Here is a 22,112-nt window from a genome sequence, read left to right as displayed (position 1 = left end):
GCTCAGGCTGGTTTCGAACTCCTGAGCTCAAACAATCCGCCCGCCTCGGCCTCCCAGAGTGCTAGGATTACAGGCGTGAGCCACCGCGCCTGGCGAGTACTAAGTATTTCTTAAGACAGACTTATGAGTTTGTTTCAAAATGCATTGAATCCAAACTGGACATTATGTACTTCCTAATAGATGTATGTACCATCACCTAGGAAGTAGTATTAGCAAAATATAAAATAAAATAAATTGAACCTGAATACGATCAAGTCTTTAGATCTAACTAACAATTTACAGGAACTACAGGGGACAGAGGAACATGTTAAAGGATACCACTAGGATGCAATCAGCAAACTCTAGAATGAGGGAAATTCTATAGGCCAAAAAACCCAGCTTCTTTCACAGACAAATTGGGAGGATCAAAAAAGAAAAAAGACACAGGAGATTAACTATTATATGTACCCTGACTGGATTCCAATTCAAACAAGGAGCTTTTTTAAAAACAGTGCATTCATAGTACAATTAAGGAAATAAGAACACTTACAGATATTTGATGAAATGAAAGAATTGTGAGGTTTTCTTGGTGTGATGTGATGACAACATTGTAATTATGTTTAAAGGAGGAATCTTTGACTTTTGAAAATGCAAAATGTAATATTAACAGAAAAAATGATATAATATCTAGGACTCACTTAAAAATAATGAGGGGAGGTGGGAAAGAGGAGTAAGATTGGCCATAGTTGCTGAATGCTAAAGGTGAGTGATCGGTACATGGGGGTTTACCTTACAATCCTACTACTGTATACATTTAAATTTTGCCATAATAAAAAGTCTGTCAAATACCATAGATCCAATTTAAAGATAAACAGTTGACTGTACAAGTGGCAGACAACTGAAACTGTCTTTCACATCAACAATAAGCCGATCTGTAATATAAATGGAAAGTTTGAGCATTTTAAAAGAAATAATAGCCAAATCTTTGGGTTAAATGAACATCCAAGATTTTTATTATCCTTTAGAAGATAACTGCCAAAATCCTAACAGGAAAAAAAATCCTGATGGGCAGCATTCTCATGACCTCACTTAATTGTTTTTAATGCCCTTGATGACAGCCATGAACATGAATTTTAACTTAATGAGGTGTGTAACTCTGTGCAAGAAAAAACTTGAGAAGAGTCTTCTTTCCTATTTTTAAATCTGAGAAAAGATGGTAACTACATGCTAAAAAAAAAGTGGAAAATAAAATAACACAAATAAAATAACAGACCAAAGATTGCTTCTCTTACAACAAAGCCCTCTTCTCTTCCAGCTATGTTGGTAGATGTAGGGGGAGAAAAGCAAGGCTTGAGGTCCCTAACCACAGGTTTTTTAAGAAGTGAGTTAGTGGCCGGGCGCGGTGGCTCACGCCTGTAAGCCTAGTACTCTGGGAGGCTAAGGCCAGGAGGATCGCTCGAGGTCAGGAGTTCAAGACCAGCCTGAGCAAGAGTGAGACTCCGTCTCTACTAAAAATAGAAAGAAATTAGATGACTAAAAATACATAGAAAAAAATTATCCGGGCATGGTGGTGCATGCCTGCAGTCCTAGCTACTCGGAAGGCTGAGGCAGAAGGATCACTTGAGCCCAGGAGTTTGAGGTTGCTGTGAGCTAGGATGACGCCATGGCACTCTAGCCCGGGCAACACAGTGAGACTCTGTCTCAAAAAAAAAAAAAAAAAAAAGAAGTGAGTTAGCAATTGCAAAACCATCACTTTCCTTCTGATCTTGTACAAACTGTCTTATTTTTAATAGTAAAATAACAGTATTACTATTTTTCTTTTTTTAGACAGGGTCTCTCTCTGTCACCCAGGCTAGAGTGCAGTGGCATTATCATAGCTCACTGCAACCTCAAACTCTTGGGCTCAAGAGATCCTCCTGCCTCAGTCTCCCAAGTAGCTGGGACTACAGGCATGTGCCACCATGCCTGGCTAATTTTTCTGTTTTTTGTTGAGATGGGGTCTTGCTCTCACTCAGGCTGGTCTCGAACCCCTGGCCTCAAGTGATCCTCTTGCTTTAGCCTCCTGATAAACTGGGACTACAGACATGAACTACCACACCCAGCATATACAATCTTGGTGTCATTTTAGTGTATTTAATTAAAATGTTATCTTTTTGAAAGTTGATCTAGTTTAAATAATTTGAGAAATCCTCATTTTCCTTTGGAAATTCCAAGTGTTACAAAGCCAGAGTTATTACATAACTCATATAAAAGCTCCAAAGTGATTATTCTAAACATGTTCTGGTTTAGTTCAAAGTTCTCAGAGGTCTCGCTGCTTACATTAAGGTGAGCAGCATCACTCTTGGGCCTCTGCTGTGGGCTAGTGACACAGAAGCAAACCATCACGTGCTCACCTTGTAGGGACTCAGATGCAAAGCTGTTCAACTGATACCCTTAAAGAGGCTCTCTGTAAATTCCCAAAAGTGCTAAAGGAGTGGCTGAGATAGTAGCTGAGATAGCATGGGTTACCCCTGTGGAGGTCCCGGCCCCTGCAGTTCATCATAAGCAGAAGAAATGGTGAACAGTGGGGACAGGCAACCACTCCCAACTCCACACACTGGCCTCTTCACAGCCCATTCCCACGATGCCTCAAAATGCCTCTACTTTTATAAACTCTTCCCTGATGGCCCCAGCTAGGAGTAGTTTCTGCTTCCCCTGAACTCTGATAATCCTTTATTTTACCTTTTTTGGGACATACATTGTGCTGTCAACTAGACTTCCTCACAACAGTGAAATCAACTAAACAACTGGGCTGTAATTTGAGTAAAGGATCCATAGCTGACTCAACTTTGTATCCTTCAGAGTGCCTCCTAGGATGCCAGGCACAGCAGATCTCCAGCATTAGTTTGTTCACTGAATACAAAAGCAGACTAGACTGGGAGCATGAGCCATTGGATGATGCGCTTGGAATGGAGCTCCATCCTGTAAGAGGCAGTTCTTATCAGCTGATAAGACTTTCCTTAACATCCTAATGTGCATTTTGGTGTGATGTTATTTAATTTTACTATTAACTATGTTATAGAAAATATTTAAGGTTTGGAAACGATCATGTATGTACATTCTTATAACAGCTTAATCATAAAAAAGGCAAATTTTTTTATTGACAAGGTAATATCTAAGGCACCTGCTGGTGGCATCATTCTACTCCCAATTACGTGTGCTTTACTTTCTCCCTTCCATCACCTTTCTTGTAGGTATATCTCTCCAGACCTTTCAAAAGTGCCCCGAAACACTGCTTGACCCACTGTTGCATTTAGTTTTTAGAAGATACTACTGCACCCTACTGACGAAAACTACCTTTTGTAACATGAGTGGTATGGGTCATTTTTTTAAAAAGGAATTTTTACTTTCCGATTTAACTCAGGAACACACTGGGTTAAGTGTGTTCTGTCTTATCTTAAGCACTATTTTCAGAGGTTAAATTCTAAATTCCCACGTTCTTCAAACGTAAATAATTTCTCCGGACCAATGAGAAAACTGTTGATAGTCAAATGCCTAAAATTTCATTACTGATCATGAAGAAAGGTACTTTATAGCTACTGTAAAAATCCTTGCTCATTGGAGGAAAGAAATATATAATTCTAAATAATGCTATGTATAAAATATACATTTATTAGATGAAATTCAAGAATAGAACTTTAGTTTATTCTCATCACTGGCCTAGTTTGCTATGTACAGAAGACTGCTGGGATGTTTGAACATACTGTGAATATTTCATCCACAGAATATAGAGAGCTTTCATTAGAACAAGCAAGAAAAAAACCTATAGTCTGGAGAATAAAAGCTAAGAGTTCCAAGTTTTAGTGGCCATGTTTCCCATAGGGCTATTGTATAAGAAGAGTAATACTATATTTTTTCCTATTCACAGATGGAAAAGAGCAAAATTTTGCTTTATTTAAGCCCAATAGCAATAATCTTGCATGGGTTTCAGAAAAATGATACACATTTTACTGTGGGATAATGAGGACCATTAGTTATTAGAGAGAACAAATCATTCTCTTTCAATTCAACAGACTTATTCATTCACTCATTTAATAGACTATCCTGTCTCCTTTTTACTAAAATGGCCTTCTCATATGGAACACCTGGCCATGCAACATGCCACCAGACAGACTTCAGGAGGTATCTTGATGGGGAGAAATAGAGAATTTCCAAAGTGAAGCCACAGGATAAAATCAACACTCGATGCTTGCCTTTCATTTCAAGGAAAGTAGTATAAAAGCAATAAAAAAAGAAAAAGGTAGTTGAAAAATACAGTTTCTCTCTACAAAAGAGTCTTAAAATTAAAAAACCATGAACTTAATAATTTTCCTAAATGAAATTATGCCATTATTCCTGATTTCTTTGTACTAAGTAAAAGGACAAAGTATCAAACTTCACTAGAGTTTCAACACCGTAATACATTTCATTAATCAAAGATAAAAACTACATTAAAAGCAAGAGAATTGTTTTATGTCTGCGATTAGGCAGTTGGAGGGCTTGTATTTTATGTATACATTTGTACACGTCAACTTATTTAACAGTGTCAGTTCACTAAATGTAGTTTTTTTGTATAAAGCAAACAGATTTAGAATTTTAAAAACAAATTACAGTAATTTTATGCCTACAGCTTGCACCTCTTAGAAACCATGTATCCCCTAACCACTCCCCTTCCTTTGCCACCACTTCCCCATCTCCTCCCTTCTCCTCTCTAGAACCACAAGCTAGAGGAAAACCAGTAACAGGGACCTCGAAGCCCCTAGCCAATAGCCACCCTAATTTTTCATGTGGGGTGGAAGAATAAAGGGTATGGATAAAAAAAAAAATCAGCTCCTGAATAGGGCAAGGAGCAGATGCCTGCAGAGATCTGCCTGGAGAGCTTCAATGTTTTCTACAGATCTTCAAGGTGACAGGCACTTCCGAGCCTGTACTTTATTAACGCTGAACCTCCTATGTGGAAAGGGGCAGAGATAAAGGACCAAAAGATTTGTTCCTAATGTAGATGGATATGTATGTACTGCTGGTGCTGGCAGTGGGTAGGGCAGGAGAAGGGGACAAGTGGGGGAGGTGGCGGACTACGCAATGACGACAACTTCACACATCCTCAGTATAAAAACTAATGTCAAGTGGCAGAAGAGAAAAATAAGAAAAAGCAGCTTAAAAATGGGGAGCAGCAGCAGCTCCTCCAAGGCCGAGCACATGTGCACTTTTATCAGCTTGAACTGGCTACATGGCACCAAGAAGGGGCTGCCCAGAATAGTGTCTGTACAGCCATGGCTGTGCCCAGAGAGTTTCCAAGTTATGGGGTAAAAGACAGGTGTACATGGTGGGACCATGTGCAAGTCTGGAGGGTTCTCTCTGTAGACTGAGATCAGTCAGTAATGAGAACATGAAACTTCTAAAGAGGGGACCCATTTGTCTACTAATGGCTTTGAAAATAATTTATGAAAACTGAAGCTCTGACTTGGGAGGGCTGGGGGGCAAGGGCAACATACATAACCTAAACATCTGTACACCCATAATATGCTGAAATAAAAAAAACTGAATTTATAAGACAGCCTATGACCATAAGGCAGCTGCAATTATGATAAAATATCTTTAAGCAAGTCAAAATCTTCCCACTGTTCAATTTATAAACAAAAATTGTCTTAACTATGAGCGCTGAAACCAACAAAATCAGTCTAATCCCCTGTCAATACGACTGGTCTTGACCTATCTGGGAGGGCATCAAGCCTATCTACCCAGGCAGGCTCCATCACCCTTTATTGTCCAGCTCTTTTGCTGAAATACAAGGCTCCGCACTTCTTTCTTTTAAATGTCAATATGAGACAGAGCTTGTTCCATCTACCGCCTCTCAGTGTTGGGCCACTGGAAAATTCAAAATCAAAGAAGGAAAGGGCAACAGTTTGCCTTTAAACCAGGTTCTTGACAACACAAATGGAGAAATGGGACATCTGCTCTTAAAAAAATGGTTTTGTTCAGAGGTTTTCAGTGGGGGTCATGGGGCGCACAGTGGAGAGGGGAGTAAAGAGAACAAGAAGATGAAGCTCCCTGTGCTTACACATCCATACCATCCCACTCCTGGTTGAAAACATTTTTCAAAGCCTCTCAGAGATAAGAAGAGGCAATAAAGTTTAGCACAGTGGTTAGAGGAGCACAATCTTTGGAATCACAGAGCTGCGTTAAAATCTAATCACAGCTGGACACTTACCAGCTATGTGACAAGATCAAGTTAGCTACCCTCTCTAAGCCTTGGCTTCTTTCTCTGTAAAATGGAGCTAATACAACATACCCTTGTGAGGTTGTTGCAAGAACCAAATGAGATAACATATGAAAAGTACTTATCACAGTATCCAACAGAGTAAGCACTCAATGTGTAGGAGAGAAAAAAATGAAGCTAAAAAATATCTTGCATTTATAGTCCCCTCCTCCCAGCTGAGGATTCATAAACATCATCGAACACAACTCAACTTGGAGAATACGTTATATGATTATTTTCGTAGCAGAATTTTATCTTCCTAATTATGTTTTGCTTAGGTGAATGTCAAAAATGAGTTCCCACTTCCAGAGTAGACACTGATGGGGTAGCGGTGATGGGGGGTGGCAGGGAGGAACACAAAAACATACTCGACGGGGCAGGATGGAAAATATGTGACTTGATAATTGATCTGTGGAAAATCCAATCTCATTCCACAAATTCATATTGAGCACTAACTATGTACAATTCCTATGGACTAGAGGAGTATGGACATATTTCTACTGAAGCCTAAAAGGAGGGTGGGAGGTGGCTACTAACACCATTCACTGAGACTCCCTCTGCCTCAGGCCCTGCGCCGAGCATCTCACACACATGATCTTATTTCTCCCTCAGAACAACTCTATTCTATGACTCAAGGAACCAAGGTGCAGACCAAAGTTCAGAGGGTTGTGAACAAAAGAACCAGAATTCAAACCCACACCCCTATGATGTCAAAGCCCATGGCTAAAGCCAGACATTTTAATGAAAGGAGGGGAAATTTTTCCATGAGGCAGAAACAGAATGAGCAATGTCATATTTAGGAGACATTGAGTGGATCAAATAAGAAATAAGGTTAGAAATACAGGTTAGAGCTAGAAAGTTAATCTGTAATTGCCAAAGTCAGAGTCTGTGAGATGCCAGTGGCATCTGGACTTGACTTATAGACAATGAGGAGCCATCTCAGGACTTTATTAGGCAGTAATCTAAAAGCATTCATCTTTGCTTACCATAGAATAGAGAGCAGAGACCTTAAAAGCAATGTAACTCTTTTATGTACTGATTATATATTCCTAAGCAAAAGATAACAATGATAACGATGACATAGCAATGGGGACAAATCTGGTGATGCAGCAAAAGTCAAAGCAATATTGAGGTCTCAGAATTACCTGGCACGTTCTGGAATGATGAGAACATAGAACTACGTCAATTCCTAGAGGATAACAGCAAGTCCAGTTTTAGAAAAATTTAAGTTAAAGAGTAGGATACTCACAGGCAATCGAATATTAAAAATTAAAATTTTTATGTTGAAAAGCTGTTTTTTCATTTTACATGAAAATACCTCTAGAGACAGAGACAACATGAAGCAATACGCAAGGTACCATCAATTTCCTTATTAATGGAAGTTCACCAATTAAAGTTTTAACAATGTAAGTTCAGTGACTATAATGGTGCCTAAAATCTTCCCCTCACCCTTTCTTTTGCCTTCCCTCTCTTCCCTCAGCATTCAGCGAGTGCCAACTGTAGAGCAGGCATGTTTACAGAGGTAGCAAGTATGTGGAGATCATAGTCTACGAGGGAAGATGGATAGTAACTAAACAAATACAAAAATAAATGCCTACCTATAAACAAAGAAGTGCCAGATACAATACTGTGCCCATAAACAGGGATCCCAAGAGTCAAGGGAGGACAGAGCATACCGCTGTTACCATGTGAGGGTCTATGTGAGTTTGGGACACTTACCTAACCACGTTGCAATAAGGACAGAATCAATTCCTTCTATCGGCTCACAGATCCGAGCCACGACTGGGTGGATCTGCTGGGCCAGGTAGTACTGGGTGTCAATGATTAAACTGTCCTGTTTCTGCAGCTGCTCAGGTGCATAGGCCCTCTGACTTGCAGTGAGGTTTGACCCATCCTAAAAGAAGACATGGTAAAAAGACACATATAAAAAGAAGACAGGGGTAAAGTTGTGAGCAGCTCAATGACATACACTTGCTTGGTCAAACAGGGGGACAACAGTTTAAATTTCATGTAGTCACTTCCAAACACCAAGATGTCTTTTTGACCTATTGTTGAACATTTTGAGTAGGAAGACTGAGGAGAAAGTTTTCATCTTGAAATCTCAAGAACTTCTTGATCTCAATCTCGTCCACAGTCCAAGAATGTAAACCCAGGATATGTTGTGTTCTATTTTTTTTTTGTCAAAAAATGAAACCAACAAGATACCACTGACTAGATTAAATAATTTCACCGTCTTATCACAAAAACACAATGAGAAGACACGGTAACAATGTAGCCAGCAAGGTTTTTTAAGGAGTGATATTTAAAACACTATGTATGGTCTTTTTATTATGTTAATGTGATCACCTCAGGCAAGAATTCTAGTCTCAGTATCATCTTAAAGTCTCTGGGGGTAATATTTTCTATGACAGCTATATGTATCATATCATTGAGAAGCAAATGAACAAGGAAAAAAGATGGGAGAATGAAACCCATAAAGCAATCATTTATATGCAAAATATAATAGGTAGGAGTAAAAATAATGCAGTGTCCTGGTAGAGTGGCAGGGCTCTAAAGCCAACTATCTGGCCACTGGAATGAAGGGCATGTCATTTTGTGCCATTTATCTGGCTCCTCCTCAAAGAAAGGAAGGGAGGTCAGAGAGCCTCTTTTCAAGGGCTTCCTCTTTTACTCTATAAAAATAAAAGTTGTGAAATTCTACATAATTGCCCACATACAGCCCTGTGGGTGATGTCACCATCATCTGTGAATCAAAAAGTCATCACTCTACTGGATCAACATCCAGCAACTCACTCCACTCTTTCTCCCGTCTGAAACAACAGAATTTAATATTCAGACTAGTAAATTATAACTATTCACAGTGCTCAGCTGCTTGGCAGAACTGATTATAATGTGAATCCTATTCTTTCATTCCTGCTACAATCAGTCCCTTCTCAGCTCAGCACCCAGCCCAAAGCAGAGGCAACCTTCCACACCGCTGTCTTTACCAGAGACCAGAGGCAGAGGCCTGTTTCTCTGGCTAGGCTCCTGACGGAAACAAATCGGGACTGTTTATCAACCAAGTTTTACTGGTTCTAAAATATAATGAAATATCTAAAAAGGAGGCAAATCTCAGATTAAAAGACTTGCATACTATTATTTTTTCAGGAGTTCACAGCACAATAAAAAAAATTAAGCAGAATTAATCAAGTTTAGTTGTTGCCCTTCCAGAAGCTTTTTTAGGTGAGAATAAGGTGATAGTCGGTAACAAAAACTGTGTGAAAGAAATCCTTGAGCAATATCTTCATGCACCACAACTGTACTCAGACTGCCTTTTAACAACCACATAAAATCTGAGCAACTGATAGAATTTTGAAAAATTGGTCTTTCCTTAAGATTATAGCAATGCTGACTTTAATAATTTTTAATGGTGAATTAAAATCAAATTTGTAGAGGCAAACCATTTTTTAAAAGGAATTTGAGTTACTTTCCAATATAACATTAGAAGTTCTCATAGTAAGGCATGTTTTTCAAAAAAGCAGTTGAAAATTTCTGAGCATATTTTCAGTTTAAAATGCTTTTATTTTAAATATCCACACAAAAGACTAATTTTAACAGTGACCCAAACATATTTCTTACTGTATTTTAAAAATCCAAGCTTGAACACAGCTAAATTCAAAAGAATTGGTTACATAACAGGTTTTGCTATGTGTGTTGGAAAAATATTTAGGCTATGACCTAAGATATATCCTTCCAAGACCTAATTCTCAAACCTGAGCAAGACCCCGTGGTATATGCAAGAACATGTGGCATACACTTTTAAGAACAGATTAGGAAGCAACGTTGGTCTTCTTCAAGTGCTCAAGTAGTAATTCATGAACTTCACAAAGTACATACTTCAGAGAGACAACCAGGTGTAGTCAATTCATTCAAAACTATGTCATCATCATTAGTAGGAAACTAATGGGAAAAAAATTTTAAACTGGTGACAAATGGACTCCTTAAAACAATTATGTTAACGGCAAGCTTTATGGAAATTATGTTTAATGAAAGTTAAATAATTAAAGATTTAAAACTTAGCTGATAAATGGAAGTTGACTGAAAAACTGAGGAAATAATTCAGGTAGGTTTAACAAGAGTACAAACTACAATATAAATTAGGTACCAAAAACATTACTCTCTGAACTCATCTGAATTTGTAGTCTCAGTAAGTTATCAGTAAGGTACTATATTCTCAATGTACATTTTAAACAAAACAAAATCTTTTTAGGAGATAGGCTATTTTTGGAGAACACCTTTGCTTAGGCAGCAAACAGTCCTGTTAAAAATGTGTCATCATACATTTTCAAAAGCATATTCTAAAAATACATTTGTGTTATGAAACACAGAAAGAATAATTTGAGTGCTTAAAAGCAAAAATGGTAGGCAGCTCTGGCTAGCAAACATGCTAAAAGGGGGCATGTTCCACTGCTAGGGACAAAGATAAAGTCCTACAGCCTTTCCTGGGATATGTTAAGGAGAATACATTAATAAAAAGAAATACGAACTATACTTTTTAAAAAGCAAATAAGGCCAAGTACCAGTGGATGGGAATAATGCTAAAAGTACATCAAATTCAGTATACTGTACTACATTAGCATCAGCATTTTAGGATTTATATATGAAGAAGAACTGAGAAAAAGAAATCTTAAGAACTAATATTTAGACATCAAGGAACATAAGGTTAGTTTTTAAATACATCAATCATCCTATTTTGTAAGTTATCACATCTCCATTCCAGGTTTAGTGAAAACATAACTGTGGCTTGATTTCATTAGATGCTATTTCATTGAACCTATATAACTTTTCAAAGTTGTATGCTTACATCTCCTCGTCATTAATAACCTAAGAGCTTTTCCAATGTATGTGAAGATGTAAGCGAAAAAAAACTAGCCTATTTACCAAAATCTTTATTTGCATAATATGAAAATTGTTTTTTTGAGATGAGACTTGTCAGAGGCAATATGCAAAGCACATTAAGGGCTTGAGCGAGTCAGACATTTATGGAAATATTTTCCTGCAGGAATTGGCTTTCTGTAACAGTTCTTAATCAAGGGTAACCCTAGGAGGGAGACAGAGTCAAGTGCTGATTCCTGTCCATGTACTTAAATCATTTGTTATGTATATCGTCTACAGTATATAGCAGATATTAGCAGACTACTTTTAAATTTTTAAAAGACTCTCTGACTTAAAACGCCAATGATTGTAGTTTGACAAAGATCAATCATACTGCAATAAATTTTAAGATTTGTCTAAATTTCTTTTACCGTAATAACATAACGCAATCAAAATTAGGATAAAACTCAGTAATTTTTTTAAAAAGTTTTATTCAGATAAATTAGGTCTTGTGGTAAATAGTCCACAACTCAGTAATTTTAAAGAATCTGGACAGAGGCTACAACCCTGACTTCTTTTTGTAAGGAGAAGGAATGAGAGCTCTCCTTTGTTCCAATTGGAGTTAAGTGCTTTCAAAGAAAAAAAAAACTGCTCTTCTGTCTTACCCTCTCTACCCATCCCTACTTGTTAGAGCCATGCTATTCTCAAAAGAAAATGGTTAATAGTTTAAAACTATATTCCAGAAGTTCCTTAGAGGTGCCTTGTGAAACAGGGAGAAGGCAAGGAGGTGGGCCCTCTCCACTCAAGGAAAAAAAGAAAAGAAAAGAAAAGAAAATGGTTGCACTGTATGTTTTCTTCATAAGGTATATTTTTAGGATCTTTCAACTTTCTCCATATAATCATGCATTTTATATTTTTTCAAGTAATTATTTGGACATAGGCTAGGAAAAATGCATTAATTCTCTTATTAGTCCACTGATACTGATAAAGGAAATTGTTGCAAAAGGAATGATAAAGGACTATTGCTGAACATATGACTAAACTTACACACATTTTCATCAAAGTTAATTTAGGGTTAAAACACCAGCTACTGGTATAAACCTGTCTCACTAATTTCAGCGAACCAAAACACAGGACTTAAATGTTTTACGAAAATTCTAATGAAATATGCCAGACCTCTACCAATATTTTTTAAATGCTATAAAACTAACCAGACTAAACCATCTCTTTACAGCAACAATTGGGAAATCTACTAAATAAGACACTGCGGCAATCTAGATTTTACTTTGGGTTCTTAAGAAGTTTTGGAGTCTTATGAATTACGATAGTTTACCTGACAGATGACATATGACACAGTATCTCCAGCTTTCACCTTTCTGCCTCCTTGAGAATTTATCCAAAGGGCAACATGTACATGAGGTAGGCTTTTTTTATCAGGGTAATCTTGGGGATCCTTTGTCAATGCCTAAAAGAAAAAAAGAAGGAACAAAAAGCCCCAAACCTTAAAATAAAATCTTTCTAATGAATGTACACAAATCAGCAGCATTTCTATATACTAATAAGAGTCAAGCTGAGAGTCAAATCAAGGACTCAATACCATTTATAATAGCTACAAAGAAAATAAAATACCTAGGAATATACTTAACCCAGGAGGTGAAAGATCTCTACAAGGAGAACTACAAAACACTGATGAAAGAAAATACAGATGACACAAATTAATGGAAAAACATCCCATGCTCATGGATTGGTAGAATCAACATTGCCAAGATGTCCATACTGCACAAAGTGATTTACAGATTCAATGCAACTCCCCTCAAAATACCCACATTATACTTCACAGATCTAGAGAACATAATTCTATGCTTTATTTGGAACCAAAAAAGAGCCCAAATAACCAAAGCAATCTTAAGCAAGAAGAACAAATCTGGAGGCATGTTATCTGACTTTAAATTATACTACAAGGCTACAGTAACCTAAATAGTATGGTACTGATATAGAAGTAGAGACATATACCAATGGAACAGAATAGAGCAGCAGTCCCCAATCCCTAGGCTGTGGCCCAGTACTGGTCCAATGCCTGTTAGGAACTGGGCCGTGCATCACCGGCTCAGCTCCCCTGCACCCCCATCCATGGAAAAACTGTCTTACATGAAACTTAGGAACCAGGCTGCACAACAGGAGGTGAACAGCAGGCAAACCAGCAAAGCTTCCTCTATATTTACAGCCATTCCCCATCGCTTGCATCACCGCTTGAGCTCTACTCCCCCCCCAACCCATGGAAAAATTATATTCCATGAACAGGTCCCTGGTGCCAAAAAGGTTGGGGACTGCTGGAATAGAGAACCCAGAAATAAAACCATTTGCCTACTACAACCAACTGATTTTCAACAAAGCAGACAACAACATAATGGAAAAAAGAAGATCTAGTTAATAAATGACACTGGGAAAACTGGATAGCCACATGCAGAAGGATGAAACAGGACCCTATCTCTCACCACATACAAAAATTAATTTGAGATGGATAAAAGACTTAAATGTAAGGCATGAAACCATAAAAATTCTAGAAGAAAATGTAGGAAAAATTCTTCTAGACATAGGCCTAGGCAAAGAATTTATGACTAAGATCCCAAAGGCAAACATGGCAACAAAAGAATAGATAAATGGGACTTAACTAAATTCAAAAGCTTCTGCCAAAGGAAATATTCAATAAACAGACAACCTACAGAATGGGAGAAAATATCTGCAAACTATACATTCAATAAAGGGCTAATATCCAGAATCTACAAAGAATTCAAACAAATCAGCAAGAAAAAACCCCAAACAACCCCATTAAAAAGTAGGCAAAAGACATGAACAGAAGTTTTTCAAAAGAAGATAGACATGGCCAATAAACATGAAAAAATGCTCGACATCACTAATCATTAGGGAAATGCAAATTAAAACCACAATGAGATACCACCTTACCCCTGTCAGAATGCCATTATTAAAAAGTCAAAAAACAATAGATGCTGGCGTGGATGCAGAGAGAAAGGAACACTTATACACTATTGGTGGGACTGCAAATTAGTATAACCTCTATGGAAAACAGTATGGAGATTTCCTCCAAGAAATCAATGTTGACTTACCATTCCATCCAGCAGTCCCACTACTGGATACCTAACCAAAGGAAAAGAGGTTATTTTATCAAAAAGACACCTGCACTTGAATGTTTATCGCAGCACAATTCACAATTGCAAAGATGTGGAATCAACTTAAGTACCCATGAATTCATGAGTGAGTAAAGAAAATGTGGTATATATATATGCCATGGAGTACTGCTCAGCCATAAAAAGTAATGAAATAATGTCTTTTGCAGCAACTTGGATGGAACTGGAGGCCATTATCCTAAGCAAAGTATCTCAGGAATGGAAAAACAAATACCGCAAGTACTCTAATAATTGGGAGCTAAACGATGGGCAAACATGGGCACAAAAAGATGTAAAGGACATTGGAAACCAAGAAGGGAGGAGGGTGGGAAGGGGTGAGGGGTAAAAGCTTACCTATCAGGTAAAATGAACACTATTCTGGTGATGGGCACACTAAAAGCCCCAACTTAAGCATCATACAAGGTATCCATGTAACAAAAACATTTGTACTCCCTTAATATTTTGACATTTAAGAAGTAGATGATCTGATTAAAAACCTCTTCTCACACAGATATACACTAAGTACATCTTTGCTTTAGAATCACACTAGCCACATAAGCATAAAAATGACAGAAGCTGTATGTAGAAAATACTGCCACAGAATCTTTAAACATCCCATCTTCAAGGCTCCTCTCTCCTTCCTTTAGTAACTAATGTAACCAGATGCAACCCTGACAAAAAAGAAATATAAATTTATGGGCTTTGTCACACAATACTTGGATATAAAAAAAATTAAGACTACAAATTCAGTGTGCTATGCAGCCTTAGAGTTTCTCTTAATGTTTGCCATTCTCTCACTGAATTAACTGATTAGTCAGGACTGATGAATAATGGCTACTCTGACTTAATGATCTGTTTCTGAAAGGTTCCTCTAGCCTTAATAAAACCCAAAGGCAACAGAAATCACTGGATTTACTCACTCTGTCATCTTAAGCTTTAGAGAATGAGTTAAGCAGAATGAGTTTGTGACAGAAAGCAAGCCCCATGAGAACAGGAACAATGTCAGCCTTGCTCACAGCTATATTCACAGTTCTCTAAATGATGCTTGGTGTACAGTAGCAGCCAAATATTTCCTGAATAAATTATTTCACCCATTCTATGATAATTTGCAGAATAATATGTTCAAACACAGTAAATATTATGTATGAACAAGATACAGTTACTGGTATCAAGTCTTCTGCTATAAGTAGAAGACTCCTTGCCCCACACCACTTCCCCCCCAAAATTCTAAAATAAATATGTGCCATAAGCGATGTGAACACAGTGCTATGGAGAGTTTAGAGAGGTAAAAGATCACTTTCATCTGAGAACAGAAATCATGGAAGAAAAAAAGTTAAGCTGGTACTTTAGGGAAAAACAAGATTTTAAGAAAAAGTAACAGGGCAAGAATATTCCAGGAACAGAAACAAGCAACAGTTAAAAGCAAGAGTCGAAGAAAAAAATATATAGTCTATTAGACTGAAATTCAATATGCACAAATGGAAAGTACAGGGGTCAAGGGATACCCAGCTCTGGAAGGGGTGGGTTTCAAAAGACAAGGATGGGGACCAGGGTGCTGCTTGCCAAGCTCACCTGTTCTCAAAATATGGTCTATGGAACTGTAGGGGTTCCTGACATCCTTTCAGGGGGTCTTGAGATCAAAACTATTTTCCTAACAGTACTATCTATACTGATGATGCAGAAGCAATGCTGGTACCTTATAAACATGAATCAGGGTAGCAGCACTAAACTGTACTAAGTCACTGCATTCTTCACCACCATGCACAGTTAAAAAAAGAAAACACTTTCACTTAAGAATGTCCTCAATGAATAAAAATTAAAAATTTTTAAGCTTTTAACCCTTGAGTACAATCCTACCATTTTGTGTGATAAAACAGAAAGTACACACAAGGCACATCTGAAGAACGAGTTACTCAAGGAGAAGCATTTGTGCAATTGTTTGAGTTGCAAGCTAAACTAGCTGCCTGTCTCATAGACTGCAACTTTTACTTCAAAGAATGATGGGCAAACTAGTGTTATTCTGAGTTAGGTAGCTGCCAGACAATTTCTCAAAAATCAACAAACCAAAGTGAGCCTGCCACTTCAAGGAAAAAAACCTGAAAGCAAATATTGTCAATGATAAAATTCAAGCTTTCAAGTGCAAACTAGAATTTTGGAAAACTTGTTTCCACCTCCGTGAGCCTGACAGTTTCCCAATACTTAAAGACTTTTCTGATGTAAGTAGGAATATTTTAAAATGTGATTATTGATAGTGTACAATGAAATATGTCAATTTTGGAAGATGTGCATAATTCAGGGAACCAACATTTAACAAATGACCAATCCATACTGTCACATATGGGTAAAATATCCATTCAAAGTACAACACAGACCAACAGATTTTAATGTAAGAGAGTATAAAAAGTTCATTGATATGATTTAAGATCTCATATTACAAATAACTTTTCAGAAAATACAATCTGTAGAGTTTTGGTATAGAATCAAAGAAGAATACATACGACTATCAGAAAAACTACTAAAATATTTACCACTCCTTTTTCCAACTGCATGTTTGTGTGAAACTGGATTTTCTTCCTATACCTCAACCAAAAACCACATTATCACAACAGATTGGATGCAGACGCAAATATGACAATCCAGATGTCACAGACGTTAAAGAGATTTGCAAAATTGTAAAATGATGCCAACCACTTCTCTGGCTAATTTTTCTTTGTTTTGGAATATATACTTATTTTTCATGAAAAGAAATGTTCTTTTCCTATACTTAGTGTAAGAAAGAGACTAGGAAATTCTCCAAGTATTTGAATCTCCTCGAACCTGGATCATGTGAAGTCTTGATTGACTTGGACAGCCAGTACTGTACAGAAATCTTAATCAATATAACTCTACTTAAGAAAACCGTTATCTTCTTCAATTGACTATTCTTCAGTTTCTTCAGTGCAATGTTAAGAAATTCTGAATTTCAGCTGACATACTTTTCAATTATTAGATTGAGGCTATTTGGGGATTTTACAAGCTAGTTTTAGAAGGCTTCATTTAAAAAAAAAAAAGAAAAATGCTTCCTGGTGGTTTAGGCTCAAGTTAGCCAGGGCTATAAAAATCAGCTGTGAAGTATTTTGTGTTACTTTATGAAATATATTTAAGCTAAGATTGCAGTAGTTCAGCAAAATCACACATGCTGTTTTTCAGTTGCTTTTGGCAACAAGGGCTAAAATCTCTATAAAGGTAAATCCCACCACTTCATGCCTGCCTCCACCCCACTCTAACCTGGCATTTTCAGGCTCTACCAGTATCACCCAAAAAAAAAAACAAAAACAAAAAGCTAAAAAACACATCCTGCCATAAAACTATCCACAATCAGTCGCATACATAGACTCTTCCATTCCACTCTTCATTGAAAGCGATAAAATGTAAAAACTGATTTCCTCACAAGTTTTGAATAGTCCAAGTATTCAGACAAATGTTAAACATTATCAGAACTCATCACCTTTGACACATGAATAGCTTACTGTAAATAGACACAGAACTATAATATAGATAGTTCTTTCACCAGAATTTACTGTACTTACACTGCAGAAATTTCTTTATAAAAAATATAAGAATATGAGATAGTAAATACCTTCAATCGACCATTAACATCTTGAAAATATGAACCATATTTTTCTTATTCAACTTTATATCCCAGAATCTAGCACTATGTATATAAGTGGTACTCTGTTTGCTGAATGAATAATTGAACAAGCAAATGAATTTTTTCAATGCTCCCACTGAACTATTATTTGCCAATAACTATGCTAAGTGATACGGAGAATATAAAGATACAAAGTCACAGTTTCAGTTCTGCCACAGAAAAATGTATATGCAGCCTCTATCACACTAGACATTAAATATTAACTATTATTATTAGTAATAATAAAATATCACTGTAAGTTGATAATAATTGAAACTGAGTGATGGATATATGGGGATTCATGATACTATGCTCTCTACTTTTGTATAAGTTTACAAATTTCAATAATAAAAACTTAAAAATAATAAAAATGTAGACTATTCATCAGAACACAGAGATTTCCAACATGTCTATGACTCTAGGCTTCTTCTTACACACTAGTAATATTGTGTCATCATTCATATTGAGAGGATGACAGTGTGGGCCCACTACCCTAGAGGACATATGCTTGGTGTTATTTTCCCAATAATGCAGTCATGATCAGACAGAGCCTTCCAAACTCATCCCTGGAACCCCTTGTGATAGAGAATTACGTTTTTAGGAAGGTGGACAGGATCAGTGATATAATATGCAGAATCGATGCAAAAATTGACCAAAAGAAGACTGAAGTCATAACTCTTATGCAAATTTTTGAGAAAGAAATAAAACAAAATCTAAAAGGAAACTATGTAATACTTTCTAGATGGTACAAGTGATTCTATGCCAATATGTGTACACTGCATCACTTAAAGTGAAGAGCTAGTGACAAGGCATATGTCCCCTTGTAATGCATAAATGAATGTCTTCTTTTGTGACATTAAAAGACATCATGCCTAGTACTCTGGGAGGCTGAGGTGGGAGGATTGCTTGAGCTCAGGAGTTCAAGACCAGCCTGAGCAAGTGTGAGACCCCGTCTCTACCAAACAATGAAAAAATTAGGTGGGCATGGTTGCACATGCCTGTAGTTCCAGCTATTCAAGCAAGGCAGGAGGATCACTTGAGCCCAGGAGTTTGAGGTTGCAGTGAGCTATGATGACACCACTGCACTCTAGCCAGGCAACAGAGTGAGACCCTGTTTCAAAAATAAATAAAAATTTAAAAAATTCAATTAAATTGAAAAAGTAAAAGACATCATAGTCAAAGTGCAGGAAACAAACAACTTACCTAAGAATGAATACAAATTGTAAAGATAAGCATAGAAAATATTTACCCTTCTAGGAATCAAAGAAATGCAAATTAAAGCCAACTGTGAAATATAGTTTCATATCCATTATGGTAGCAAAGTTTTATTTAAATATCACCACCTCGGCCAGGCGCGGTGGCTCACGCCTGTAATCCTAGCTCTCTGGGGGGCCGAGGCGGGCGGATTGTTTGAGCTCAGGAGTTCGAAACCAGCCTGAGCAAGAGCAAGACCCCATTTCTACCAAAAATAGAAAGAAATTAATCGGACAACTAAAAATATATAGAAAAAAAAATTAGCCGGGCATGGTGGTGCATGCCTGTAGTCCCAGCTACTCGGGAGGCTGAGGCAGAAGGATCGCTTGAGCCCAGGAGTTTGAGGTTGCTGTGAGATAGGCCGACGCCATGGCACTCACTCTAGCCTGGGCAAAAGAGTGAGACTCTGTCTCAAAAAAAAAAAAAAATATCACCACCTCAAGCAAAGCAGTAGTGAAACTGGCACACATATTTTGTTATTATCAATTGGTATTACCCTTTTACAAAGCAATTTGGCAAGAGCCATACAGATATTCATATTTTTGACTCAAATATTTTGCTTCAAGGAACCTAAAATAAGAAAATAATTTATCCAAAAGCAAAAAGATAAATGAACAAAGATGTTCAACACACTTATTTACAACAGAAAAAAATAATCAACAAATTTTAAATAAAGATGTATCAGTGAACTAGAAGATTAATACATTGATTAACTTGATTTTTAAGGTAATATAGAAATGTGGGAAAACATTTACACTAAATGAGAATATATTTCTAAATAATATAATTGCTGCAATATGAAAATATTTTTAAGAGTATGGAAATGTGCAAAAATGACAAGCATTACTTTAGCATAGGGGTATTATGAATGAGTTTTCATTCTAACTTCATTTAATATCATCATTAGATTCTTTTTCATTAAAATTTTTTTTGTATGAGCTTTGACAACGAAATCTCTCACAAATGGGTAAAGTGGTATTTGCAAAATTAGCTTCTGAATATGTAAGGGTATTCTTTTTAAATGGAAAAAAAGAGATCTGTAACCTAACATCTTGCTTATAACATAGCACTTTGGAAACCAAAATTTTGTTTTTCAAATTAGGTAAGATAAGAAAAAATATTCTCTAGTTTCAACAACTAAGATTATCCATAAAGTGTAACTTATGTTTTTTTTTTCCAAAAGCAAAAGTGCTTTGAATATACAGAAAGTGTTATCACCATCTTAATTCTAAATAATTTTGTCCCCAGAAGCCTTCTGATTACAGTACAGCTAAGGATCACCATCTGTGAAGTTACACACACACACACACACACACACACACGTACACAAAAGCACACACTAAGCTTACAGGCCCACGCCCCAAACAACTATCACTTAGGAAAATTATGAAGAAGGTAGTATTCTCTAGTCCCCAATACATAAACTGTATCACTCCATAGGACTTCTGGAAACATGACTTCCAAGAATTAAAAGTAAGGACTGAGAGACAAGGTCTTTGTGGCAGACATGGCAGTACCTGTGGCTGGAAGAAGTATGCTAATGTTCAATCTGTGAGACAGTTGTTAAGCAGCTTTCATCACCAGCTAGAATTTATTTCAACTGCAAGGATGAGGTGGTCCTTCAACTATCTGAAGGACGAGAAAAACACATGACAGCAGCTGGGCTCAGCAATAAATGCTACATTTACCTTGTTAATTTCAAATTGGCTCACTGGGACACTGCCATTTAGCACATTTTCTCCAATTTCCATTAATCTCTTCTGAATGTTTTCTACTATAGTGTCCCGGTTTTGATCAGAAAGAATCTGGCCAATGACGAAGCTGAAAAAGAGAGATTGATTTTTTAATATCCTATTTTATTAAATAGAGAAAAGGAACATAAATGCCATTAGATTAACATAGGGACAAGAGCTAATATAAGGGTTACTGCCCAAAAGGCAGTTACTATTTGTTTTTTTTAACACTAACTGTACCAAAGGTTTATCAACCTTAGAATGTCAGGTTGCCTTTAAACATACAGGTCCTTCTTTTACGTGGCAGCTAATGCTTTACACAAAATGCGATGGAGAAAAGTATGTATTCCATCATATTTTTATGCAATTACAAAATTCACGAGCAATTATATTCTATCCATAAGTTTTAGAAGACAAGTATTTCACTTTCTTCATAAAGCGCCAAGATATTATCTCTGATATCATCAAGATATCATCTCCACCTGAGGTAACCATTAGCTAGGTGAATAGAAATACAAAGCTTTTACAGACTTTTTTTTTTAAAAAACAAAGATTTCAAATTTTTCTTTCTTCGGCTTCATTATATTGTTCAGTGTTCTCCAACCTTATGCTATTCCTTAAACACTTCATGTTATTCAACCATACCCAAAAGAAAAAGGAGTAAGGAAGCCAATATTTTATCCATTTCTGAGAAAATGCAGAGCGAGGGTTTGACAGCTGCATTATAATTTGTCAGAAAAAGAACCCTGACAAAAACATTTGTATAGCTTTAATTACTAATACATTTCTAACTCAGAGAAATTTACTTCTATTATGATGCATCTTTTCTTAGAAAACACAAAGCTGAAGAGAACACTCTAATCGACGGTCTATACAAAGTAGTTTCATCTTTGGGTACATTTAGGGGCAATGAAGCATTTCAAACTACATTTCATAAAAGGCTAACAGTGACCTATACTCAGATGATCAACTTTGCCTAATCAAGAGTAGTTTTGCAGAAGCAACAATTGCTCAATCTCTCAATTTGAAAGCAGGAGGAAGATTGGAAAACAAGTAAAAAAAATGCTGATATTCAGCAATATTAAAATTAATTTTAAATTTAGCTTTAAGGCCGGGCGCGGTGGCTAATACTTTCTAGATGGTACAAGTGATTCTATGCC

At 36.8% G+C, this 22,112-nt stretch overlaps 1 protein-coding gene across 1 annotated transcript in view; it reads right to left on the bottom strand.

The window, feature by feature from the left end:
• The window catches only part of POLA1 (polymerase (DNA directed), alpha 1, catalytic subunit), a 280,574-nt gene that overhangs the window by 147,529 nt on the left and 110,933 nt on the right, over positions 1 to 22,112 (bottom strand). The window contains exons 30-32 of the mRNA XM_012656317.1: positions 20,908 to 21,040; positions 12,444 to 12,575; positions 7,976 to 8,150 (exon numbers count right to left, since the gene is read on the bottom strand). Of these exons, the coding sequence (XP_012511771.1) occupies positions 7,976 to 8,150; positions 12,444 to 12,575; positions 20,908 to 21,040 (440 nt within the window). The remainder of the gene's footprint in view (positions 1 to 7,975; positions 8,151 to 12,443; positions 12,576 to 20,907; positions 21,041 to 22,112) is intronic.

This window comes from Propithecus coquereli, unplaced genomic scaffold (genome assembly GCF_000956105.1).
Source record: "Propithecus coquereli isolate 6110/MARCELLA unplaced genomic scaffold, Pcoq_1.0 Scaffold50, whole genome shotgun sequence".
In the NCBI taxonomy this organism is placed as follows: Eukaryota; Metazoa; Chordata; class Mammalia; order Primates; family Indriidae; genus Propithecus; species Propithecus coquereli.
This window is presented reverse-complemented; position numbering and strand designations above follow the sequence as displayed.